General features: G+C 40.2%; 1 protein-coding gene across 1 annotated transcript in view; it reads left to right on the plus strand.

Annotated features, from left to right (window-relative positions):
• The window catches only part of MCF2L2 (MCF.2 cell line derived transforming sequence-like 2), a 123,890-nt gene extending 96,899 nt beyond the window's left edge, over window positions 1–26,991 (plus strand). Inside the window, exons 22-34 of the mRNA XM_052685500.1 lie at window positions 1,258–1,479; window positions 1,754–1,846; window positions 2,274–2,352; window positions 4,866–4,938; window positions 7,918–8,027; window positions 12,124–12,219; window positions 15,456–15,545; window positions 17,422–17,493; window positions 19,060–19,146; window positions 20,725–20,843; window positions 21,409–21,521; window positions 22,224–22,327; window positions 23,339–26,991. Of these exons, the coding sequence (XP_052541460.1) occupies window positions 1,258–1,479; window positions 1,754–1,846; window positions 2,274–2,352; window positions 4,866–4,938; window positions 7,918–8,027; window positions 12,124–12,219; window positions 15,456–15,545; window positions 17,422–17,493; window positions 19,060–19,146; window positions 20,725–20,843; window positions 21,409–21,521; window positions 22,224–22,327; window positions 23,339–23,439 (1,359 nt within the window). The 3' untranslated portion in view covers window positions 23,440–26,991. The remainder of the gene's footprint in view (window positions 1–1,257; window positions 1,480–1,753; window positions 1,847–2,273; window positions 2,353–4,865; window positions 4,939–7,917; window positions 8,028–12,123; window positions 12,220–15,455; window positions 15,546–17,421; window positions 17,494–19,059; window positions 19,147–20,724; window positions 20,844–21,408; window positions 21,522–22,223; window positions 22,328–23,338) is intronic.
• Window positions 26,992–27,685: the final 694 nt, after the last annotated feature.

Raw genomic sequence — 27,685 nt, forward strand, 5'->3', positions numbered from 1 at the left:
GCAAACTGCCATCTCCATCCATCTAATGGATGAGAGTCCTAATAACATGCCTATGTGGAGTAGAACAGTACCTAAACATACCCTTATTTTGCAGTTAGATCTAAGGTAGAGTAGTGAGTGAGAAGGAGACTAATTTGCAGTCTGTGCTTTAAGAAATCATTCCCACTCAGAGCCATCATCTGCCCTCATAATCCATAGAACATAGCAATGTTGAAAACGTGTCTTTTGATAATGAGCTGAGCTTATTCTCTAAAACTATTATGCAAAGTACTGCCAGTTAAACTTGCCACTAGCATCATTATGCTCATCATTACTCACTGAAGCACATTACTATGTGGATGTAGCCATGTCCTCTGTATCCACATGTTACTACACTCTGTAACACTGTAATACACTGTGAGCGCAGCTCATAGCGCCAGCCAGTTTGGCTCTGGGTATGTACCATGTCCACACATTATTACAGTCTTTAGTACTGAACTGAGCTGTAAATGTTTTGTCGGTGGAATCTGAGCCAAATGTCATTTATATCCATTGAAGTATTTGCCCATCAGTGGTCCTCACGTAAGGTCTTTAACTCAGAAAGGTCTGTTTCCTGTTTAGATTCATTCTCCCTCGGATACTTTTATGCATCTCTGGTGCATTTGCTCTCTCTTTGCCCAAGGCTGTACAGCACTGCATAGTTTACAGATGGTGAGCTGAGAAGCTATTGACAAAATGCTGTTTTGCAATGGGAGAGAATTACACACCTCATAACTCTAGGCACCAGTCTGTGTCTTCAGACATCTAAGTGTCTTTCAGGATCCTGCTCAGGGATGAATACATGAGAAGATCATAGCAGAGAAGAAACTGAGCAGAGAATCTTTTGGAGCCAAAGCATTTGCTTGCATACCTTCACTAGCTTTTCATAATGCCTTGGAATCGGGAGCACTGAAACTCAGTTCTTGTCAGAAAAGCTTGCTGCTTGTGTGATCATCAGAGGGGACAGCTAATGTACATGATGTAAATATGGTACTGACTCTAACTATTAATTGGGAGGCAAAGTGGGAATTATGGACATGGAAAGCAATGTGTTAAACATAGTAGGAAGATAACACACAGGTTTAGCAAGATATGAGTAGGTGGACTTGCAGATGTAACATGTCTGCCCTCTGATAGAAGGGATGCCTGGGCAAATGCCTCTGCCCGGATGAGGGCTCTGTGCCTGTGATTAACCAAGTTTGGACATAATGTATGTTCTCTCTTTTCCTTGCCTGCTAGGGGGATGTAAGTGAGCTTGGTAAGCTGTTGATGCAAGGTTCCTTCAACGTGTGGACTGACCACAAGAAGGGTCACAACAAGGTGAAGGACTTGGCAAGATTCAAACCAATGCAGCGACACCTCTTTCTCTACACAAAGATGCTGCTTTTTTGCAAAAAACGAGAGGAGAACACAGATGGTCATGAGAAGACAGCTTCATACAGCTTTAAAAATTCATTAAAGGTAAAAAATGTGGTAATGGGAAAGGAGGAAGAAATAAAGTTTTTGTTCCAGCAATACAGGAGACCTGGAGTTATCTTGCAACACTGAGTAAATGGAAGCTCCCATTTTAGTTTTGGTTTGGAGACAGACCCAGTCATGTGTGCTGTGACTCCAGATGTGAACCTTAGTTTAGCAACTCAATACAGCCTTTTAAAAATGCATCTTGGGGGAGACTGAACTTAAAGACTACTTACATTTTCCCAAGTGCAGCTTCTAATTTTCTATTTTGAAACAGATGAGCACAGTGGGCATCACAGAAAATGTAAAAGGAGATAACAAGAAGTTTGAGATCTGGTATAATGGTAGAGAAGAAGTCTATATCATCCAGGTAACAACAGTCCTTTATTTCTGAGAACTATACTTCCTTTGAATTGAATATTTTTAACAAAGTTTTCAGTTTCATGAATTTCATTGTCCTGTACAGTCATGAAATAACAATTGAAATCTTCATTGTTGTGTTGGCTCTAAAATTACCAATATATCATTGTATATTTTGTATATGCCAATATATCATGTGAACTTGGGCAGAAAAGAAAGCAAAGTAGTGGAAAATTACTTGGAAGATTGGACAGAAAGGCAAGGACTTGGACCTTAGATTCATGGTAACCTTTCCATCTTGAAAAGTATCCCTTCTTCTGATCTGAAAATCCAGCCATGGAATTTCATTCTTATGTGAAACTGAGAGCAAACATATGTTAGGATAGGGGTTGGTAGCATGCTTTGATCTGCTTTGCCTTTTCCTCTTGTGTCCTCAGGCATCTTCTGTTGAGCTGAAAAACACCTGGATTTCTGAGATACGCAAAGTTCTAACAGGACAACTGGAAGCATGTAGAGGTAAGACACAGTGTGATCTGATGATGCTGGTTCTTCCTGTAGCTGTGTATGACAACATGGAGCTGGGATGACTTATAATGTCATTCATGACTAGCAATGAAACCAGCAAGAACTGAGCTTCTATGCAAGAGGACGAGTTGGATTGCATGAATAATTATTCCATTCACAATTAGTCTGAGGAATGTGATTTTCCACTGTCCTCCCTCTCAAGCATAATGCTAGAGACATTCATTTTTATCAGCACATGAGGAGATGGAGGCCCAGACTTCACTCCATGCCTTCTTACAAGACTGACATGAAAGATCTCTCCACACACGGATGAGTGCACACAACAACTGCTTTTCTCTGTCTCATACTTTATTTTACTTCGTGGTTTTGGGTTGATTGTTGTGGGGTTTTTTTTGTTTGTTTTGTTTTGGTGGATAGGCAGTTTTAAATCTGGTCACATTCGTTATGTTTTGACATCTCTAGATGTGATTGTCAGTCATCTCTTCCATCTTCTCATCATAGCGACCTTCCTCTAAAATGTGATTCATGATATTTCCCTCTCTCACTGAGATGTCACTGTAAAGCTGTTTGGTGACATGCTCAACACGTGAATGGTTGAGGCCTTGTAAGTACCTAAAACAATGACAGACATTCTATTAAGCCTAAGACAGCCAAAATTCAGTTTGGTTATTCTAGATAGTAAGAGAACATAGCGATGAAAACCACCTGAGATACTACTGTTTTTATGAACAATAATGTACTTTGTCCTAAAATCCATTTTGCATGTTCTCCTAGGGACAAAAAAGCATGGCTGTGTTCATTACACTCTTCTTGGGTCCCAGCATTGTTTCTTGCTTTGACCTGTCATTTTCTGCTTCTGTCATACACAGTATTTAAAGCAATGCCAGCAAAGCATCTCCTCCCACATCCTTAAGATTCCTAAGCAGATTTTGTCCTAGGCGGAAACCTGTGCATGTGCTTTAACTTTAGAGGTCACCTTTATCTTAATTGTCTGTTTCATAAAGACAAGTTCTTGCAGTCTCCTTAAGTGGATAGAAACAACTATGCATGTGAGCTTCAGCAACGTAATGGAAGCGATCACAACATATGTACACATAAATAAACACTTTGCACTCAGATCTTTTGTTTCTATCCTTATAGTCATCCTTTCTCTTTTTCATTCTGAATTTCACTGCAGTCAGTTCAGCAGAACTGCTGAGGAAAGAAATCAAGATTCTTATCAGCCTTATTTCAGGACTTGATCTCTTGATGTCTACTGTTATTTCTCATATTTACTTCTGAAGTATAAAGGGTGACTTGACTTGGGCTTCTACAGAACAGAAAAATACTTTATGGAGAAAATATTTTGATATTCTATACTGTTTTGTCTCAAGATCACAGAATCTTAAAATAATTCAGGTTTCAAGATATTTCAGGAGATGACACTCCACTATCCTTCCCAAAGCAGAGTCAGTTATTTGTCAAACCAGGTCGCCCAAGATTACATCCAGTCTGGTCTTGAGAACCTCTAAGTTTACTTCAAGTAAGGTCAAAATTTCCTTCATTGTGAATCCAAGAGATCAGCAATCACAGGGCAGAAATGGTACCTTACGTACTGTTGCAGCCTTGCCTTTTCTGAAATTATCACATGATGAAAGCCCTTACTCCAATACTGAGAGCAGGAAGAAAATGCCCTTTCCAGTAGTATTAAGCAATTGCTTCTATTTCCAATGACTTATGAAAGAAGAGGCTGTAATTCCTTGCTTAATCCAAGACTGGATATTTTTCCAACTGTGCACTGTAACAAGAACGAAGAAGGAAATGTTTGTCTGAGCTGTTTTTAATGACTGTTGTTAAGAATTGCACAGAGGGTTGGAATGTTGGAAGGAACCAGCTGAGATGTTTAAGTGAGCAAAGGGCAAAGGAGGTATGTAATAAACAATTTAACATATGGGTAATTAGTGTCCAAACATTTAGTACGTGTCCTCTGTAGAGTTCTGCAGTGAGATAGATTGCTAGCAAGGCTTTGGGCAACACCTTGCTGCTTAGATCCCCATGTATATAATTGTCTCTTCTGCAGGGAAAGGAATTAAGGATGCAGCTGAAGAGGTTGTGAGGCTGTGAATCAGTTGCCAAAACCAGGAATATAGCTACTTCTGACTTCCTGCCCTAAGTTCTCCTTTCTCCCAGCACTGCCACCCACAAAAGATTTTGTGAAGATTAATCTTTCAGTATTGCCCCTTCCCCTTTCTCCATTTTAATCTCATTGACAGGAGCTGCTGCTTCTTCCAAAGTAGCCTCAGTATCTCAGCAACCTGAGACTTTGAGGGCAGTTCTTTGCATTCACTCTTCACTTGTCAGTGTCTGACTTTCCTGGCCATGAAAAACAGCTCATCAGCATCTGTCTTCCCTCCCCACATCTCCCCTCATCTCTTCCTTCCCTTTTTTTCTTTCTCATATTTTACACAAGCCAGGAAGCAGCTCATACAATTTGGATCAATTTCTTTTTCCTTTTTCTATAACAGAAGCAAGTCAACTACACCAAAGAATCACTGAAAGTGTGTACCATGCACCAATGAATTCCTCCAATATAGCCAGGTAAGTCTTCTCAGTGCATAAATTCTTAGTGTTCTATGCCTAGCTTCTGGAGTATGAACTTATTAAATTGCCTCCATGTTGTATAAAGCCATGTAAATGCAGATAAAAGTTTTGCTCATGGGGAAACTCAGAATCTCAATGCAGAATTCATTTGAAAAATCATCATTTGAATTTTCCAAAGAACCATGTGCTCCCTGGAACATTTCCTGGATGTTAAATGGAGCTGTCAGCACATCTTTGTAATGCTGCAATTGCTGGCAAATTTGCTAAGTGAGTTGGCACGACACACCACTGTAAAGGTTTCTTTGTGTTTGCAGCACTAACTAAACCAAGATATCCCTGGTAAACATAGCCAGCCTTCGAGAGCTGTGCAGCTCAATGCAAGAAAAATTAAATACATGTAGTGCTGCTAATCCTGCATTGTATTTTCTCTTGGATTGGTTATATTTCAGGTTTAAAGCCTAAGCTGAAGAGGTTTAAGGTGAAAATCTTTCAGCAAAACCACCTTGGAGACAGAAGGAGATAATTGTTCAAATAAAAGATGAACTGCACAGACAAAAATATTTCAAATCAATTCTTCTCACAAAGCTTTTAAAGTGAGAATTTTCAAAGCAGAAATTATAGGCAAAATATGACAGGAGGAAATTAATCAACTCCAGGAAGAAAGAATATATATTTATCCTAGAAAGGATTAAATCAAAAGAAAAAATTAGTGCTTGTCCATGCTCTACTGATTACCATAGAGAAGAGAGCTTAGATGCCTCCACTCCTAATGCTGGGTTATTATAGGGGACAAGAAAATATGGTATGTCTTCATGACAGAACAAGACACTGAGCTTTCATAAGTGGAACAAAGTACAGACTCTCAGTGGTTCTTGCAAACCAAGGCCACTTTGATCCTCTGTAATATGTCTCAGAGAGCAAGGACAGAGGAATTGCAGCATGAGACACCTCTGCAGTGACCAGTGAGAAACAGTGGATCCAGAATTCCTCAGACTGCGGAGCCCTGCCTGCAGCCAGGTTTGGGATGCTGGGCAGCAGCAAGAAGTGAGAAGAGAAGTTAGACTTTGTGACATGTGCACAGTCTGTTTATGAATGAGATGACTAAGCAGCCCCAGTTGTGAAAGATGCTGTTATTAAGCCAGGAGTAGACAGTATTAGCCAAAGAGCAGCCAGTGTAATCAGTGCTCTGCCAGCAGCTGGAAGTTAATTACTGAGATATTTCTAACTGTTGCAATGCCCTCTCCTGGGTTGCCCTTCTGTAAAATGATTATTGCTTATTGGGAATTGCCAAACCTGTACTGTGACTCTGAGGAAATCTGTTTGCAGAAAACCTCCACCTCCCCATGCCATATCCATTCACAGTTCCCTTTACTTGTTTGCAAGCCAACACAGTACTTAGGGCTGCAATTCCATGAGCTAAGGACTGGAGCTGAGATGTCTGCAACATAAACACTCACAGTTGATGCATTTAATACAAGTGATGGTTGAATGTCCCCAAATCCTGTTCAATCTATGTAAATTCTCTCTCTGTAGGTTCTTCCCGAAAGTTTCATTGTTTAATCCTAAAATGAGATGTCCTGTGGTATCTGTTGCTGCTGATATCTCTGTGAAAGGGTGGTTGCTGCATTTCACTGATAATGAACCCTTTGCATTGTTTCCCAATCTACTGAAACATATGCAGTTTAAAGAGACTATTTTTTAAATTGTTTAATTGTCTACCTTTTTGGAAATGACTGATTCTGTCATACATCCATGTAAAAACATCCTGTGCACAAAGATATATACAGATACTTGTAATTCTACTGCAGATGCTGTTTCAGAGAAGTGTGTGTGTGATTCTTGGAATCTTTCTCACAGCTGAAAATCTTTAACTCTGTCAGCTGCGTGTTGCACAGTTATCTCAGCCTGGTTGGGAAGGGGCAGAGATAAAACAATAAAGAAATGTGAATGTGCTTTGGATTTGTTCCCATATTTATTTTGAGCCCTATCTACCATCAGGCTGTAAAATTGCATTTAGATCTAGTGCAGGAGGTAACAGAGACCTCCATTAAGGTTCTCTCAGAAACAGGTCAAGGATTCAAATATAAAGACGTCTCATGCTGCCTTGTACTTATTAGAAGTATTCTCAGATCTCTAGCAGTCCAAGTTTTTTTTAAGATTTTAATGATAATTTGGGCTTTCCCTTACAGCAAGACATGTATGTTAAGTATAGAAGTTCATATGTTAATTGTAAACAGCAATATAGTAGCTGACATGTGTTAATAATGAGCATTTCAGAAGAGTGTATCAAGTAGGTAGATATAATGAAACGAGTAGAAAAATCAATCTGCCAAAGATAATAGTCAAACACCCAAACTAAGCTGCCAGGCAGAATGAGGAGGGCAACTACTTCACAAAAACTTTGCAGCTTGAATGCTATATGGACCTGGGGCAGTGGGGGCATCCCCATTACAAATGGCAACGTGTGTACCTGTGCACATCTGACAAGATGGATCCTCTGGTCTGTGATTCAGTTGTACAAATATGTGTTCCACTTGGATTCATGGAAGCAGAAGGAACAGAAGCTGGGGGGTCCAGGAGCCAGTGGAATCCATATGCTCATCTACATGTGCTATGACCTCTGTGTGACCATTCAGCACTCACTTTCCTGGAATCAAGTACAGTCATGCTTTAAAGAATGGAGAACTGAGATCCAATCCTCTTTTGTAATCCAGTTTCTCACCTCTTTCTTCCAAATCTGTTGTGCTTTCAAAAAGAGGAAGGATGCAGAATGGCTTCTTCCACCATACTTGTGTGGCACAGATGCAGACTATTATAGCACACCTGATTTTAAGACCTGCCTTTTTCTCCTTAACTTTAGGCTTCTGCATTTGATGGTAACAAAGAATGCTTAGTGCTGGTATCCAACTCACGGCTCAGTGCTCCATTAGCTCTTAAACAGGAGTATAACTATTTTTGTATTTCTTTTGTCCAAAGGTATAGCAGAAAGTCATCAAGCATATATGAAAACAAATCCGAGACATCAAACGTGGAAGCATCTAACAATAAAAACAGGAATTCCAGTCCCAGTGCCAGACAAAAGAGAGGTAGGACTTTTGAGACAGAGCTTTTTGATTCCAAAGGGTAATAGTTTTTGTTTTGTTTTGTTCTGCAAAATCATTTCTAGAGCTTATCAGAATAGTTAGAATGTGTATTTTCTAAGTTTAACATCAAAAAACAATGCTACAAGCCTGTGTGACTGCACTGTGAAACTTCTGAATACCAAGGAGCATTGCCAGTTTAGGAATTTTCAAGTTCAAGTTCTGATGCATTACAATGCTCTTTATGTAACTTCTGCTTTTAAGAATAGAATTTTGGAGGTACAGTATGCCTCTATATCCTGGATAACTTAGTTTCTAACCATATTTAATGTTAAGGTTGCCTATGAATTTTGCTAACAAATGTCCTTGCTTTGTGTCCCAGGTTTCTTTTTACCTTCTCTATGTATACGCTCCCTGATAGCTCATAGTAAATAAATGCACGTGTGGTCACAGAAAGTCCCTCCATTATTTAAGTGCATAAAGACAACTGATAAATTCTATACAGCTAGGTTAAAATGAACTCTAAAAGGAAAGTGGAACTCATCTGGTGGTAGCAGGGACAGAAAATATTTCATCCACAGTTTCTCTGTCAGGTACTATTTCAAACAAAGACTTTTCTAATAATAGAAAAAGAACCAAAATCATAAGAAGATTAAAAACTCTTAATATAGTCAAACATATTGAGTACCTTTTGATTGAAAAAGTGGGGGATTCATTAACATTTTTTCATCATAATAAGTTTTCATTATTGGGAGGAAGTCATGGATTCTTCAAGAAAAAATGGAATTTATTAATTAAAAGCATGTTTATGTAATAATAGATATCGTTTAAATGTGAAATATTTTAAAATGAAAAAAACAAAAACAGAAACAAAAAAACCTTGAAAAGCAATATTTCATTTAAAATTTGTAAACTCTATTTTAAAAAATATCCAGGAAAACAGTTGGTGATTTTTAACTGGTCCGACGTCCATGTCAGTGTGGGGGGTGGGATCACAATTTGCTGATTTTCCTTCTTCTGTCTTCTGCTTTCCCATGACCAGTTTCTCTGGGCTCTCACTGTAATTCCTCTGCTACTCACTGCTAGCTCAGCTGAGAGCCACCTCATGCTCTGGTATGTGGCTGCTCCCTCGGGGCCAAGCAGTGACTCATTTCTCTCTGTGGGATTCAGGGTGTGTGAGCGCATCCTGCTCTGCTGTGCACAGAACCGATGGAAGAGCTATCGAGTTTCTATGTCCCACTGTTATCGGCAGTTTTAATCTGTGTCCTTGTGAAGCATTACAGCCTCTAGCTGGGACTCTGCAGGGCTGATTTCAGTCCCTTTAAGGGTGCACAGTTGGGTCCTAATTTTGAAGGTGCACAGGAATCACGCTGTGACTCTGAGGTTGTGCTCGTTTACAGTGTAAGCACAGCATGGATTCTGGTGCTCTGTTAAAATTGTCTCTTTTGTGCCACCTACTGACTGTATTACTGCCAACATCTTTGCAGTTAGCATGAAAGCAGATTATTTCCAAATACTGTTTTCTTTCTGTAGTACAGAGTGTGTGGGGTGGGTGGGGGAGGGGGCAACTGTTGGCAATGTATATCAGCTTTATCACTGTTATTAGTAAGTGCATGTGATTATGTGTTGTCCACATATAACAGTTTTTTTTGTGTGTGTGGACCTGATTGGTAAATTCACTGACTTGAAGTTACATGGAAGCCAAGCAACTTCTGTAACCACTGGAGTACAGCTGGTCCCACCAACCTGCTCACAGCAAGGTCAGCTGGAGCAAGTTGCTTTGCACTGTGTTCAGTAGGTGCTGCATGTGTTCAAGGACGGAGACTCCACAGCTTCCCAGTGCACACAGTCTCAGTCTTTACTCTTCCCAGTGAAAAAGATTTTTTCATGTTTTTAAGTGAAATTTCCTGTATTTCAGTTGAAGCGGATTGTCTCTCATTCTGTCGCTGGGCTCCACCAAGAAACATTTGGTTCCATCTTTACCCACTCTCATAAGGAATTTGTATATATTGATGAGACCCCTCTCAGCCTTTTCTGTACAGTCTGAACAGTTCCATCTCTCGCTCTCGCTTCATAATTCAGCAACTGCAATCCCTTACTCACACCCATTGCTCCCCACTGGATTCACTCACATACACTGATGTCTCTCTAGTTCTGGAAGCCCAACGCAGGACTTATGGGTCTCACCAGTGCTGAGTGGGGTGAAGCATCACCTCCTTGGACCTGCTGACAAGGCTTTTCCTCATGCAGCCCTGGATGCTCTTGGCCCTCACTGCCACAAGTGTGCACTGCTGGCTCATGATCAACCTGTTGCACATCTAGATTTAGATCTTATTATGTCTGGAAATGGGATTCAGAATTATTTCTTATACCTGCAGAATGAAGGAAAAGGTTTGAAAGAACTCTGGTACAGACATCATGTCACTAGAGACCAGTCTGTAGTGATTGGTACATGCTGTGCAGTTGAGGGGACTTGTGAACTACTAAAATGTCCCTCTGTGAAGTGATACAATTCGATGGCTGAAGAACAAGCAGAATGAGCATAAAAGCATTCCCCCTGCACACATGCACTGCTGTACTTTCCTTGTGGTACCACTATTACTGAGTACTATGGATTTGCTTGTTCTTCACAAATGGCAAGGAAATATACTTCATATACAAGTTTCTTGTTTCTTTATAAGCTAATCCAGTGTGATCCAAAATTCAGCCTGCAGGATAGGCCTTGTCCCAAGCTCACAGTATCTTTACAGGCATTGCTGAGCACTGGGAGCAGACACAGCAAGGACAGAACAGGTGGTCTGAAAGCCATATGCATCCCAGTGCACCAGTGTGCAGCTCCACAGCTGACATTGTCCTTGTAGTCTTTCCTTACCCGCCAGGCACAAGACTGGCATCAGGCCCCAGGATGGAAGGAGCTGACCATGATGACATAACACTGTGCTGTTAAAACCTGTTCATTTCACACTTGCCAATGCATGCAGGCACCTTGGATCCTGGGTTATCTTGGCTGCAAATCAGGAAGTGATGGGATGCACTTTCCTTTGGAAGCTGAGCTTGTATGTCTGGTGTTTGTCAGTCTGGATTCACTGTCTCTCCGTGTTTCCTTTGTATTCCTGGTCTTCATTTGTGCCCCTAATGATTATGACTTGACAGTGTATGAAATAAAAGGGAGAAGAAAGTTAGTGGTTAAATCCCAAGGCAGGGAACCAAGCAGCTAGCACGTGGTTTTTTTCCTGATCATTTGCCTTAATCCTTCTTTCTGTTACCTGTCCACACAAAGATAGGAATAATTTGACATGAGTGCATGGGTCAGGGAATTGGATTCTAGTCCACCTCTTTCCTGCAGTGTGATTAACTGTATATCTTTGAAATTCAGAGTCTTAAGACTTTGATCCACCTATGGCTTATCTTTATAAATGTGATCATCAGGTGGCATGGTGGGCTTATCCACATAGGAGACTGACATGTATGCTTTGATGGCATAGCCATACTTATGTCCCAGCAAGTCCCAGGTGAAGTGCATTACTAGGTGCCAGCTTTGGCAGCTTTAGAAAGACTTCAGCAGGTAAGGCTGAGAGCACACCAGCCACAGGGCTGATCGTGGCAAACTGCTGAGCTGTGCTGGACAGCAGAAGTGTTTCTGCTCACAATGCTTGCTGTCTGCGTGCATCCTGCACTGTAAGGCTCCTCTTATTTCTCCCTACAGCCTTGCTATTCCAACCACAGTGATGTGTTTTCACAGCAAAAAGCACTAGATCCCTTTCAATGAGCTTGCTGCTAAACTGTATTTTCCTTTGATGAGAGCTACATCCCTTCACCTGTTTTTCTTGTGTTGTTTTTTTGTTTGTCTTTGCTTGTTCGTTTATTTTTCTCCATTGAAATTCAGTGAGCCAAACTCAGCCCAGCGGCTCTGTTAGCTCAGCTGATTTAATCACTAACTTCATATCACCTTTCTAATTGATTAGCTCTTGCTCAGGCTTGAACTGAATCAAAACCAATTCTTTATTTTTCGTTGTCATCCAGTGCTAACCTTTCCTTTCCCATAAGCTGAATGGCTGACCCTTCCTTCCTTATTTCTCTTCCCTCTCCCTCTCTCTCCTAGTTGATGCTTCCACCAGCCTTAACCTTGAGCGCACAGCGCTTGCTAGAAAGCGATTCACATTGCAAGGTCTTTCCAACCGCAGAGCTCCACCCAAAGGTAAAATCACCACATGCAGCATTTGGTCTCTGGCCATCTGTCTCCCGCACAATGCTTTCTCCATCCCATAGCGTCATCCATCACTATTTCCTAAAATGCTGCCACATCCCACAAAAATGCACCTGTCTGATACACACACATGGCTTCTCTTCTCAAATATCCTGTTACCAGAAATGGCTCCCATGACAATGTGGGCAAGGCAACCTTGGAGTTCAGTGGTTGGATCTTTTCATAGTGCATAGTGCAAATAACGTTTGTTTTTCTCCGCGGCTACCAACCTGACTTCTTTCAGCAGTTTACTGGCTTGAAGGGAAGATCATCTCTGTGTTGCAGTGCACTAAGCTTTCATGTGTTACAATGTTCATTGGTTGAATCTCTTTGGTTTTTCAAATGTTGCTTAGCCCATGGTGGTTAGACTGGGGAATTGGGATTCAGAAGATCTGGAGTTTATTGCCTTTTCATTATGTTCATTTATATAATTACATTCTATGATGCTGTAAAATGATGGGTTGTGAGTCTTTGTGCATAAGCATTTAGAAAACACTTAGTATCCGTGTGTAGAGCACTGCATCTTCTTGTGATGGCTATACTAAGAGGTTTTAGAGGAAATAAAGAAATGTAAATAGAAATGAAACTAGATGACTATAATCACAATTACTACTTGAAAATGTAACGTAATTACTCTTTTAATTGTTATGATATTGCTTTTCTCTTGTTCTGATAAATGATTTTTCTTCTGTGAGACAAAGATCTAGTATGCAATGATGGAGAAGGTGAGCAGCAAAGGAGGAAAAAGTGAGATGGAAGAATAAAAAGATGAAAGAATAGAAATACAGAAGTATTATTAAGTGGATGAGAATAACTTTCTGAAAACAAAAAAGCGGGTGGTTTTCAGACCTGTGCCCAGAGGAAATCAATGACAAGATTCTGATGTGATGAATGTAGAACAATGCTGCAGTTTTGGTTTAGGTCTCTTTCTCCTTTTTATCTAAAGTTGCCTTGTCATACGAGACGTCTTGTGTTTTGTTCAGTCATTCCATGTTCCAGAGAGCAAGGTATACCTTAGAACATTATATACACCTCAGCCGTAGGCAGTTTTGGCTCAAAGACTTGTTGGATCTGGTTACTTGAGAATGCTTGTTCCACTGCACAATGTCCAGTGTTTGCTGATTTCACTTTGTTGTGCTGTTCAGTTACTAATCTGGTCCTGGCCTACAGACAGAATACAGCCTGGTTAATTCATAGACCGTGGTCATTTCTGTAGGCAGTGATAACGCAGAACTGTGTTACTGGCTGTTACAGCAGAGCTGTGAGAAGGGAACAGTGAGTGTGTTATTTACTAGGCAGGGCTGCAGGAACAATGCAGGAACAACAGCTGTGTGACTGAGCACTAAAACAGGCAAATTTAAAGATGATGAGTGGGAAAGAGAATTTTAAGATTCCTGAAAAACAAATCCTCACAGTAATACAGTTTTGCAGAGGATATTTAAACCTGAAGTTTAAAATCACATAAAATTTATTTTCCTCCAGTGCTATTTGACAGTTAACCATGAAAACAATGAGAGAGAGGGAGAAAAGAAGGTACATTAAGAGAAGTGAGGCAACTGGAATAGAAAAATCTCTGAATCACAGTCACTGGCTGGGAGCACTTGGCTTAGGATTCAGCAAAGCGTATAATCATGTTCTATAAAGAACACTGTTTGATACAACTCTTCATCTATCCCAGGCAAATCTTCAATGATAAAAGAATCATTTAATTTTTTACCAAAGTTTTATTTTATATAAAAAAAAAAAAATCAAAACATGAAAATCACATGTCAAATAATTTTTGACAACTCTGTAAAGCTTCAACTGAATATGTAAAGCCTTTTCTAATGCCATTTTCAGCTGAACTTGTGTCCTGGTTAGTTAAGTGTTCAACTATCTTACTGAAATCAAGATGTAAAGGATATGAATAGCTTTATTCATGTCTCAGTGAAAATTGTCACTTGAGTAATGCAGCACATGGCCAACAGAAAAAACTAAATTGTTAATCCTGAAACTTTTGTAAGCATGCAACTTTTTCTCCCAAGTGATGCTGCAAGTTGCTACATGCAAGAAGCATATTGCTGTACATGCAACCTCCTAAGAGCTCCTTAATGACTTCAGTGCATCTCGTAGCATCGTGCACTCTGAGGCTAGCAGTTAGTCCATTTACACCTTTGATCTGTTTATTAACTATTTTGAGTCGAAAACGCTACTCACATCCCACAGTGAAATCTTGGAAAGATGTGTCTTTATTCCTGAATGGAATTTGGGAAAAGGCATTATTTGGAATATACAAACAAACAAACTCTGGTGCCTTTATTTTTCCAGACTGATTGGCTCTAGTAAGGAAAGACCATTCACACTTCTAACTTCCGGAAATTATGAATCATTGAATCATAGAATCATCAAGGTTGGAAAAGACCTGCAAGATCTTCCAGTCCAACCGTCCACCTATCACCAGTAGTTCTCACTAAAATATGTCCCTCAGCACAGCGTCTAAACATTCCTTGAACACTCCAGGGTCAGTGACTCCACCTGGGCAGCCCATTCCAGCACCTGACCACTCCTTCAGAGAAGCAGAATGTCCTAACATCCAGCCTGAATCTCCCCTGCTGCAACTTGAGGCCATTCCCTCTTGTCCTGTCACTAGTTACATGAGAAAAGAGGCTCACTGCAACCTCCCTTCAGTTATATAGAGCAATAAGGTCTCCTCTGAGCCTCCTCTTCTCCAGACTGAAGAATTCCACTTCCATCAGCTGCTCCTCATAGGGCCTGTGCTCCATAATGTGATCTCTAAACCATTTGTGTTTGTTTTTCAGTGTATTTCAGGTCAGTCATCACAGAACAAGCAGTTCAGTGTCTCTAAATAATCCCAACCTCATCTGTAGACACATGCACCATTCTAACTATCATGCACATCATTCTGTGTTTTGTACCTATACTTAGACTAGCTAAAATATTAGTTGGCATAAGTCTCCTTTCTGCAGTGTTAAGATTTGGTGCAATTGGAATTGCTTTGAAAATATATTTCTGTAAATTATTTTCTATGCTTTTCACTTTGTAGAGAGCGTCCTTCCTGGCTGTTCTAGGGAGCAAGCTACCTTCTATTTACCCTTTCCCAGCTGCTGCTTTGCTTTGCACATCTTTTACCCACAGTGCTTATTAACCGTATTAATGCTGCCCTGCATTGCATCTGTCTATTCTCCCAGATCCAGAATCTAAGGAAAGAGAAGTTGCCCGTCGCTTTTCCCTAGCCTCCTCCATCAGCACCACAGTAAATGCATCTGCTGTGACCAAAGGTACCGTCATGCTGCTTGCTTAGCTACCCTTCTCCCTTCCTGCTGACTAACAAATTTACTGCCAAATGCTGTTCTCAGAGTGATTTCATCATGCTCAGTTTTTACAAACGCATGAGGTTTCAGCAGAAGAGTTAGAACAAGTACAACACCTGCAGGAATGCAGGCCAAGGTAGTTGAATGTGTATCAAGGTTTCTCAGCTTCAAAAACTGATGCTAGTTTTCATGGAAGCCAAATTAATTCTTGGCTGTTGTAGGGTTTTCCAGCTTCTCCCTGGATTTGGGTTAACTGAAATGCAACAGAATTTTCTTTCCTTGAAACTGCTTAGGGCTGTTGCTTTCAATAGGAAAGACAGGATCTCCTCTTTGAGCAGCAGTCAGATACGAAAGCTTGAAATTAAGACAAAAATTGAGTAGCAATCAGTGCCAATTTAAAACATATTTAGCATAATTGCAGTTATCATTAGAAATAATGCTTGCAAGGAACATTTCAGAAGTGCATAAGCAAGGTAGATGCCCAGAATGCACTGACCTCCATGCAGTTCCTGTGGGGACTTAAGAAAATTTTATTTTTGAGCTGTAATTCTACTAAGAAAAAGCACATTTACCAAATTTACTATAAGTCATTGCACTAGTGCCTATATTTAATCTCAGGAGCAACCCATACATCTGGGCAAGCTTCTTGTGCTGAAAATCAGCAGGGCTTTAGGCACTTCTGCCTACATGTTGGAACTGCTTTTGAAAACAGAACATATGGTCAAATTCTGGTTATGTTGGGGTTTTATACTGTCTGGAATGAAATGAAGGAAATGATTTGCAAGTTTCAGATTTTCAGGGCGTTTTACAAGCCAAAATAGAAGGAAAGATGGCTGAACTCATTTGTGTAAAAGTCTTCACTATTTATTTGTCAGGAGGTGGCACTGTGCCTGATGTAGAGCATTCCAAATATTTATGAAGGATCTGAACCTTATCCTTAACTGTAGAATGAAGTGACAGGTATCTGAAATAATCTGCTTTCAGAGTGTCACCATGGAGTGTATAATCAGAGGATGTAATGTCACCTCTACATACAAGTATTTCTTTGCCAACTTCTTTAGGTGATAATACTTCAGCATTTCCATATGGAAATTACAGGCATGGCTTAGGAGAAGAGGTTAATGAAATTCAAACTTGTATGGTTCTGTCCACCATGAGATTGTTGGAATTTTCTTGGAATGCTGAGAAAACTACTTTTGTACTGATTTCAAAAGCTAGAAAACAAAATCAGTGCTCTCCAATTAAGTTTTTTATTTACAACATCTGCTTTAAGTAAATATTTTAGGTGTTGAAGGAACTGGAGCTGGAGTCTTGTCTAATCATTAGACAAATGCAGGTCTAAATAGGGTATTTAGGTCGACTTATTCAAGGCTACTGCACAGTGTTGTGTGCTGATCCTCACTGCAATGGCTCAGCTCTGTCACATCACAAGTCCTCTGCATATGCAGTTAGGACACAGGAGAAGCACTGCATGTGGAGCTGAGAAGAATGTCTTTCTGTTCTGTGGAACAGAAGTGCTGGCTTTTGTCAGCTCTTCCTTGCCATCCTCGTGTGTAGGAAGCTGACTGTGAAGCTGCCTGCATTAGTGCCATCTCCTGGACATGTGGGAGAGAAACCATCCGTGAATCTGGGAGCAGACACATCTATGACATCTTTTGCAAAAATAGGTCTGTTTCCTATTCACATCACAGAAATATTTGTCTTCACCACTTAGAACTTAAGGGACAGTCATCTTTCTGGGTGATGTGGAAAGTATTACGCAGGTTGTGGTTCCAGGTAATGGGAAAGCAAGTTTCTACTTTGACAGTATTTACAGCCTTGTGACTCTGCAAACTTCACACAGGTCCCCTTGTTCCTGCAGTTAAAGTCAAGAGACATGAAATAAAGAGTGACCCAACTCCCCTGGGGTTTGAAGGTATGAGCATTTCCATCCTGCATGAAAACCTGTTCAGCAGTTTTTTTTATATCATTCACTGAATTCACATCTCATCACTGTCAGTGGATGACACTGGAGGCAATCGGGGTTTGGTGTCAGTTTATCTGTTGAACTGTGATAAATCAAATTTTTCATCTTTTTTCTTGTCTCCTGCACTAATGCTCTGTTTATCAACTTTTACCTAGGGTTGGACTTAAATTAAAACCCTGATTCTCTGCCTGTTTTGGTAAATAGACCATGATCTGGATCTAGATTTTCTGCCTGTCTTCTACCTCACCTCATGGAAGGGAGGAGAGCTCAGGCAGCAGCAGGGAGCCAAGGCATTACTCTTCACCTTCACCTGCAGTCTGGCCACTTGCATTCCTCTTCCCTTGTTAGGGTCTACACCTAATAAGAGGAGCAGGAGCCACATGCATGAAGATCACAAAGAGGCTAGGCTGCATTGATAACCATTTAAGGTGCAGTGTTTCATTTCAGCCAAGCAGAATCTCTGCCTATTTTGTTGCAGCAGGTTCATCAATTACTGTTTTATAAGCAATACCAAAACATTAAACTGGGAAGTGATTTCACAACCTCTGAAAGATCACCAGCTTCCATTGCCAGTGTTTCCCTTTACACAAGGATTTGCCAGAGTGCATTGCCACGTGAGGCACAAGCAGTCAGGTACCCCTGTTGCAAAAGAGGGAGAAGAGAGATGTAAGCTGAGGAATCCTTATGATTGTGTTGCTCTGTACAAAACCCTGCCAAGTAGCCAGGTCAGTTATGGGATTGGCAACATATCAAAACTATCTCCTATGTTAAAGCTCTCTAATAGATATAAGATCCTCATTATAGACACAGATACTTCTCATCTCAGCATACCATGTGGCTGCAGCGGCTGGAGGTATTTCAGGGTGCAACTTCAGAGCTGAATTGACCTTCCTTGGGTAAAGAACACGGTCCTACTGTACAACATCCCTTGCCAAACTGATTTGATTTAAGTGGGAGACAATGAACATTGTTGTCCCTTCATCAGAAGAAATCGCTGCTGTTGCTAGAACTCTGACAGAGTTAATGATGTTAAAGATATTATTTACTTGGATAAAAACTTCCCCCACAAAGCTGCATTAATCAAGAGTGATACTCATTTCTCACTGAGAAGAACCTCCCTGGTCTGTTTTTATTGCTGCGTGGATGGGTGTCAAAACCATACACCATCATCTACAGAATGATCAGAAAACCTGCAAGCAAAGTATGTTAAAAATGAGGAAGCTGTAGTGAAATAGAGCACTGCACTGTTCACCTAGCAACTGTTTTCATTAATTAACATCACTATTTGATTCATTTGGCTGCGCTCTGTCATTCTCAGACATGACGGTTTTCCTGTGAGATACTGCTGTGTTTTCACTCATTTGTGCTCATTAAATGACTCTTTATAACTGTTGGATCCCATCCACCTGTTTGTGTAAGAGACAACCAGTTGCAGCTGTGATACAGACACACTTTGTACTGGTTGCCTGATCATTATTTCACTTTTAAGACAAAAAACTGTACTTCCTGCCACAGATGCTTTTGAGAACACCATATTGGCCCAGACTAAATGTAGCACTGGTTCTACCACAAGACCCGTACCTAGATCTGCTTCACAGACAGGTAAACATCATTAAAACATTTATCATCATCCCAGCTTGAGAGTGTAATATCACTTTAGGACAATAATTATTCTCTTTAACTAAAAGGGATTTCTCTCTTACGGTGAGTATAATTTCTCTTGAAAGCAGTGAAAGAACGAGCTTGGATCACTAGCAGTTATAGAAACGTCCCAGAATCAGGTTTCCTGTTGCTCAGGCAAAGTTGACAATAATTATTGGAATTTATATCATAACGCTCAGAATTTGATCTGTGTTATTTTATAGCTTGAATGAAGTACATAAAAGTTACGTAGGCTATTCCTCAGTCTCTGAAATGTGATCAGCAATTTTTATGGAAAAGAGATGCAGGTACTTGTAGGGAATCCTTGCTGCTGATGTTTCTGCCTCAGATGCTTCCTGTGAATGACAGTGTCAAAAGATCACTGCAACTTTATCTCTGTGAGAAGAGGGATTACTTTTTTATTTTGCTGTTTGTAGCCCAACCTTGAGTTCAAACTAAAATTGCTATAGCAGTTTAAAGCTAATTAGCTACAACACATTCTTGCACATTCATACAGTTTGTTGTATTTTGCTGATATGATTCTACTGATTTGGGGTCCAGTTGTAAATTCTGCATGGTCTGTAACTGAAACTGTCTCTTTCATCACAACTCAGGACATGAGTGCCACATGAGAGGCTAGTTTACAGCTTGAAAAGCATCACCTGGATGACACCACCACACCTGTAGGGTTAAAACTGTGGATGTTGGTTGGGTGGAAAAAGTCGCTGTCACTCTTAGAACAGAACTGCAGTGGTCAGTGCAGCTGCAGTCCCTAGGAACAGGAGGAAAGAGAAAAGGCTGTGGAGCTGCATGGCTACATGTTGCACAGGCAATGTCTGTAGCAGAGAGGATGTGCATGGAGAGGAATTAAATTATTACCTTTTTTTTTTTAATTCTTAGGTAAACAATAAATAATTTATTTTTAAGTAAAATGTCTCTTAAATGTAAATAATTATTAATAAGCTACCTCCAAAGGCCTGGTTGTCTTTGAACCTTGTTTTTATTCTGTCCCTTCCCTGCATTTCCATTCTGCTCCAGAGCATAGTCTTGTAGGTTGCTCAGGTGGTGACGTTACCTTGAGGTGTCTTGGAGATAAGAAGTCAACCAAAATTCAGTGGCTTTGAACATCAGTTTGTACATAAACATGTGGAGATGAGATAAAAGCTGAATGAGCATGGCTTTGTGAAAATTGTATTGGCAAAGTCATGATTTGCTACAGCACTTGCTCTGCAAAAATATTCCTGACCCTTGTTTTTTGTACCTCATGAACTGAAGAGATTTAGAGATGCTGAACAGACAAGGTATTGATGCACATACACAAACACAGTCTGCCCTCCTACAAATGAAAGCAAGCAGAAAGAGAATAATACTGCAAAAAGTGTTTTATAACAAAATCAGGGAACAAGCTGTAAAATGGTGTGAGCAATTCACTAAATGAAATAGTGGGAAGCGAACCTGCGACGTTTATTTTTTGTAAGACTGAGTCTGAAAGATGGTAGTGGCCAATAGCTAACTCTTTTTGTGTTCTCTATTTCAAAGGTTGGCCCAGTAGGCAAATGCCATCTCTAGATACATTTGAAGATTTCGAAGCCATTCCTTCCAGCATGGATGAACTCTCCAACTCTTCAGACATGGAGGAAGAAACCAATCCTAACAATGTAATTCCTTTTTCAAAATGCCCTTTCCCAGTGCAGCTTTCTCCTCTCTAAACATTGGGATTCATTCTAAACATTTGGCTCATATCTGTCTTAAATCCATGGGAAGACAGGAGATATGAGTTTGATCTAGAGCGCTAGGGGATTATCTCAAGACTATTTAGTGATCGGTATCAGGACCATTAACAGCCACCCTTACTTATAAGATGTAGCTTTATATTTATAGCTGTTAGAAAAGTGAGAGAAAACACTAAAAAACACTGAGCCTTTTAAAAGTACAGTTTCAGACTTTTTCAGGTAATATAAGTTGATGCGATGAACCCAGTTTCTATATCAAAATAATGCCTTGTTGATTAATTCTAAAGCCTAAATTAATTCTAAAGCCTAAATCACAGTTCTGAGTTTCAACAATGGTTATCCTGAGCATGATAAGAATAATAAAAGGAGTCACAATTACATGGAGGAGAAATCTCTGTCATCTTGAAACGCCTGATTCGGTATTTAACCAAACCCTCTTGCAGTGTTCTTTTCTCCATAATGACTGTATTTCTGATTTCATTCATTTTAGGGGACCAATCTTTTTCGAGTAGAAGGCAGTTTTGACAGCTGTTTCCCAGATTCTCTTACACTTGAGGATGGAGATCTTGTGCAGTTTGTGCAGGAAGGAGAAAATGGGCAATGGTGAGTACAACAGGGAGATGTAATTTAGCAGGTAGAACATGTATACATTCAGAAGAACATCAAAGCATCTTCAAGATCTATTTGAATGCACTCAAGCCATTGACCACAATGTGCAAGAATCAGTGGGGAGCAGGAACATAGATGCAGCTTTGTTTAATTCTTCCTAGTTAGCTTTCCTCCTAAGTGTTTATGACATGATGTTTGAGAGGACAGGAGTTTGCATGAAGGAAAACAGAAGGTTTTTGACCCCTAGCCCAGAAGGACGGCTGTCAAAGATAGCACCCTTCCTAGGATACATCTTTAAGATCTCTATGCCTTTCACCAAGCTCCAGCAGTGAACCAGAGTGTGTATTTTAGACACAAAGATTTAGATACAAGACTACACTCAGAGATGATGGATAAAGTAGAATTCATCTGGCCACCTTGAGCCTACATACTTTTTATAAAATTCATATTTAAAAGTTATTATTCTCTCTGTTTGATAAGTAAGTGTTTGGAGCAGACCTGTCAGGGTGCCTAAATTCACTTTCCATGAGAAATTTGGAGGACGAAGATCTGATCTCCTTGAAGTGATGTTGCAGTCAGACCCCCAACTCACAAATGGCCTACAGCTGGGAAATAGCTGTCCAACATACCTTTCTAAGAAATACAGCTCAGGAAAGAGAATGTAGGAAAATGCAATGACTGTTCTCTGAATTTCAGGTTAGTGAAGAAATTGGTCTCGGAGAAAAGTGAGTGGGTTCCTTCCAGTATATTGCAGCCAGCAGAGGGGGACACTAACAACATAATTAAGAACAGCAATGCAGGTAAGAGAGTAAATGTTTAACTAGTGTTTAAAAACTGTGTTGTTGTTTTGGGGTGAGTTTTTTTTTGTTGTTGGCTCAAAAATGATGTGATAAACAGTGGACTTTCTGTATTAAGTGCTTGGTCTGAGGGCAGGCTCTGGTGACAACACTGAGCTGGCTTGAAATTTGGTGCCTTAACACCGTTAGTGTCTGGATTTAGATCAGCATCAGGGCTGTTGTTCTGGTACAAGTTTGAAAATGTTAGACTCTCACAAACCATTCATTCTTTTGTGGTATTTCACTGCTGCCTCCAAATGCTGGAGGAAAGGCTGCTCTGGTGAGATCTCACCCAAACCAGCACTAAAAGTCACTCTTTCTTCAGCTTTGGCTCTGATCTATAATAAACAAGTTGCACTGGAAAAGCTGAATATCAGCAATTCTGCAGATCAAAGATTTAAAATTTTAGATAAACTACTGCCCATTCATAAACATAATGTACCAAAACTTGCTCTAGTTTTCTGCTGGTAACAGAACAAAGCAAAATCTGGCACAGCCATTCCCTGGCGACTTGTGAGAGAGAGCTACCAGCATTTTACTCCAAAGTGCTGGTTTCCTTTTTGTTCTGGTTGTTCGGTTGGTTGGGGGTTTTTTTGGTCAGTTTGTTAAAATGGATAAAACTTTATTTTATTTTCTTTTTTAGTTTCTGTGGTTTAAAGGGAGTCGGTGTTCCTCCACTTCAACAGTGGATCAGTTCTGTCTGCAGCCTCAGTGCCTTAACTGTGGCTCTGATTTCTTTCACACATCTGACACTTTACAGCAAACCCAAGCCCAAACAAATGACAGTTTATTAACTTGCCAAAGGAGCCTTCTTTGCCTTCAGTGGAGGAAAGAGGAGAACAGTAGATGTGATTCTTTTACTTTATTTATTTACGTATTTATTTTATTTCAGGCTTTTAACAATCAGTCCCAAGACTGTAGATGGGAATTCCTTTAGATGTTTTGTAGTGACCGTGCCCATGTCCTCCTTTTCAGACACATACAATGATTCCTGCAGCACGGCTTCGGTTGAGTCGGACACCAAGGAGTGTGAGGTGGCTAAAAGCTTCCCAGCAGAACAGAGGGCTGGCAGCTGAATGGAGGACAAGCCTTCCTCAGGACCCTCTCCATCTCCTTGTTTATTTTGGGTTGACACTGGATCAAAGTTGCCTTTCTCACAAGCTCTGAGCTTCATAATTCTCTGAAACTTCATTAACATGGACAGATGAGAGGAAAAACAAACTTGAGGAACATCAAACATCCAGACAACATCAAGAACCATCTTCAGTATTAGAGGAGAAAAATGCTTCTTGCATTGTTTATCAAACTGTTTCAGAAGATGTGGCCTAAATTAGGTCGACAGCAGAGCTGAAGAGTTACTATGCACGCACCTTTTGGCAACTTTCCTTGAACACCGAGTTACTGCAGAGGGACACATACATGGTTTTGAGTTCTTGCTCTACCATGGGTCACTTGGAGGTTTTTCCATTTGCTTGCCTCAGTAGCTGTGCCTTCCCCACCCTCCTTAACTACAGCTAGTAGATCACAAATGTGCCCTTTTTGCTGATGGTCATCACCAAAACTGTCACACTTTAGATTGGATGTAGAAAGAAAACTTCTGACTTGGACTATCAGAGAGGCTTCATGCAGGAATGGCACAGTGAACAAGCTGCTGCATTCAGCATTAGTTTGAGATAATGCAGATGGCAACGTGATATAAGGTGGAGATGCAGTTCTTATCCAAGAGGCAAAGAACAAAAGGCATTGTGACAGCTACTGTGACACAGAACATATCTAAGTCTTTTCACAACAGAAGTCATTCCTCTGCGCCCTCTGCAGTCTGTGGTTGCTGGTTCACAATCCTTTGCGTTTGGTGCCGAGAATTCAAATGAATGCCATTTAATGTCATATGTTTGAGTAGACTGCATGCTTTCTTTTTGTGCTGGGCTATGAAGTAGGTACATTTCATTCCCCATATGGAATATATCTAAGCATCACAAATAGACAGTGAGCGTTAGGTGCTCCAATGAGTGGGTAAAGTGTTGGTGTTAAATACTTATTTCCAGGACGTTTGTTTATAGGGTTCTACCAAATCTCTGCCACATAGGGATGTAATGTACTATATGAAGTGATTACAGATTTTATTATTCCTTTACAAGCCATTAGCTCATTTAGAGCATCTATTAAAGTATGAAAGCATTTTGATGGCAATTGGATCTTAGGTCCCACAAAAGCTGCTAGTATTTTAGTTAAGATTAGAATTGACAAAGGGTTGCAAGCCAGTAAAGATCAGACAGGAATAAATGACCCTAGGAGCTCAAGAATTGGCTTTTACTGTTAGAGATTTTCTGTTTAACCCTAAGAGTAGTGATGCTCTATGTAAATAACGAAGGGGACAAAAACACTAAAAATGGAGATGAAGCAAAACCAAAAATCACTCCTTGGCAAAATAGTAAGAGTCTGCAACATTTCTGTTATCCTCTTTGCAGGAACCTGAACATTTTTCTTTGTGTTTCAGTGAAGGCTGGTATTGCAAATATCTTAGTGTGTGAGTCAGGATAGCTGTGAAGCAAGTAAATAGTCCCATTCAAGAAAAAGCCTCAAAGTAAGTAGATAAAGGTTTATTCAGATTATTATTATTATTTGCCTGTGAAGGATTACTAGTTAATTATTAGTTGCACTGTGGTAGTGAATTCCCATGAATAATGTTCTTCTGACCCTCAATATCTAAACTTTGTGGTTTCTAATGGTTTTTATTCATGACAAAAGGATTTGAGAGTTCTGTACCTTTTTCAAAGCCAATGTTGTCCTACAGAGATAAGAGCTTGTACATTTTGTGCTGGTCATTTACCTTAAAAATGACCTGTAGGCTCCCAGGAACATGTTAAAATCTGTCGAAGTTATGAGCACCTTGAGGGAAGAACTGATTCCTTTCATTCCCCTCCCCCTCCCCAAGGAAATGTGCAGTGATACATATATATATATATATATACATAATTTTATTTTTTTTGTAGTGCAATCATTTAATCCTCTCCATAAAATGACTTCATTTTTGTTTCTATATTACTTTCAGTATTTTTTGCACGGCCTGCTGACAGTGCTCCTGTCTACCCTTGCCCTAAGCACAGGAGAGGAAAGGGGAAGGGAGCTTTGATTGCACATTAAGAAGGTATAGTAAGATTTGTGTGTGAGAGAGAGATGGGGAAGGGTTACCCTGTGTATGTGAAACTGCCCAAACTAGTATTTGTGACATTACACACTCATGGAAAGACCCCAACTTGCACTTTGGAGTTTCAAGTGAAGGAATCTCATTCCAATGGTGAAATAGCAGTGGGAATTCTTTGTTTGAACTGGAGATGGAAAATCAGGTATTGTGAATCCTCATCCTACCTCTGCTGTGTGCAGACTGACAGTGAGATATTCCTATAGCCCTGGTGTCTCACTATCTTTGAGTAAAGTGGGAGATACTGAATTTCCCTCATACCAATTCTGATGCTGAACTCTAGTGTGGATTCAAAAACTAAAGATCTTTCAGGGGAAAGCAGAGCATTCACCCCCACGTCCCACTGTGCCCTACAAGAATGTCAGTGGTGGCATCCTATGGAGTAGTCTGGAGCTGAAGCAGGGAAGTAGACCGCTACAAAGCTGTCTCGTGTCTCCCAGCACACTGACTCACTGCAAAGGTATGGGCTGTTATTACAATTCTCATTCCTACTTTGATTTTGAATTATTATTTTTTTCCAAAATATTCCAAAAAATTTCACATTTTTCCCTGTTTGACCAAAGGTTAAGTCACTCCTGCACTATGAATGTCCTGAGGATGGCTAGTAACTCCTGGCCCCATGGCTGTATGCAGTACGTGAGATTTTCAGCAACCTCACATCCTTGACAGTATTCCCTCTGCTGATTTGGGTATAGTTGGGCAATGGAGTTCTTCATTACTGGAGGTAGTGACAAATTGGTATGCAGGCAATCACCATGATGTCAATCAAGGCCAGAAAGTAACCAGGCTCCATCCTCTCCTTCTTTCACTGCCTAACACCACTGAATTGAGCATCAGACCAATGGTTGTTGTCTGGGCCATAGGTGGCTGCAGCCCAACCCTGTCTGGACATTGGCTTATGTTGCCAGTCACAACAAAGCTGTACGCCTGGTCTTACGTTGTTTGTGTACGTAATGAAAAGCCATTCTTTTATCCATCGTTTTCTTAAGTCTCTGAGATTACAAGCAGGACTGAGTATGAAAAGGCCTTGTTTTTCCTTCCAAAAATACTCAAAGCCTGATTTCTAATACATGTATTATTAGAAATATTTAAGAATAAGGAGAAGAAAAAGAGAGCCAAATTCAGTGTTTCTTTTTGCAGCTAGAGCTGAAATAGCTGCCAACATTTCCTCTCCCCAGCTAAGAATTGGTACAGTTTGTTTCTTACATATTTTCCATTGTGTTGATAATGATGTATTTGTATATTGTGGCTGATGAGAGATAATCAGACATGGAAAGAGCACAGAATTACCTGTTCTTTTTTCCAGTCAAGATGAATGTATGAAATTATTACAAGAAAAAAAGTGTGCAAATGAGCTTTCTGTAATTCTGATCTGTGTAAAACCACACTTTGTTTGAAATTTATAAAAACTATAACTAGTACAAAACATTGTGGTTGATGTCTCTGTATGAAGCAACAAGTCAAATGAGATTTCTTTCTATTCAGAAGAAACGAGTATTGGAAAAGTCCCATCAACATACCTGGCAAAAACAAACAACCATGCATTTATCCAACTCAACTTTATGTGTGAATCATAAAAAAAAAAGTTGTTATAAATTTTCTTAGCCTCTCTTATTCATGTTCCTGAATTTTTGGGACTGTTAGGAGAGTGCAGAGATTTACCAAGACAGGTCAGAGTTGTGCATGCTGATGTTTGGGGTAATGAGGCAAGGAATGGGATGATTTTATTGCAAATATCCTCACATTATCTTCATACCCTTGGCTACCAATGGCTTACTGAGGAGGGCACAAATGAGTGTTGTGGATCATGTAGGGGGGCAGGGAAGTACAAATGAGAATGTGGAAACACAATGGAAACACAGAGAACAAAATAAGTTGGAGCTGATTTCAGGCAGCATCCACTTCACTTCATCTGAGTTTTCAAGTCATTGGCCTCACTGTGTTACTGCACTTTAATTCTGGTATGAGAGAGAGAAGAATCAGGACCACAAGAGTCCCTGCATTTTTTCCTCTTATTCTATGAGTTTATCATCTCTTTTCTACTTCCATTAAGCTTCCAGCTTTATCAGGCCTCATGGTGAGGACATGGGGCTGGAAATCCATCCACACAAACATGCAGG

The sequence above is a fragment of the Tympanuchus pallidicinctus genome, unplaced genomic scaffold (genome assembly GCF_026119805.1).
Source record: "Tympanuchus pallidicinctus isolate F22 unplaced genomic scaffold, pur_lepc_1.0 scaffold22, whole genome shotgun sequence".
Classification (NCBI taxonomy): Eukaryota; Metazoa; Chordata; class Aves; order Galliformes; family Phasianidae; genus Tympanuchus; species Tympanuchus pallidicinctus.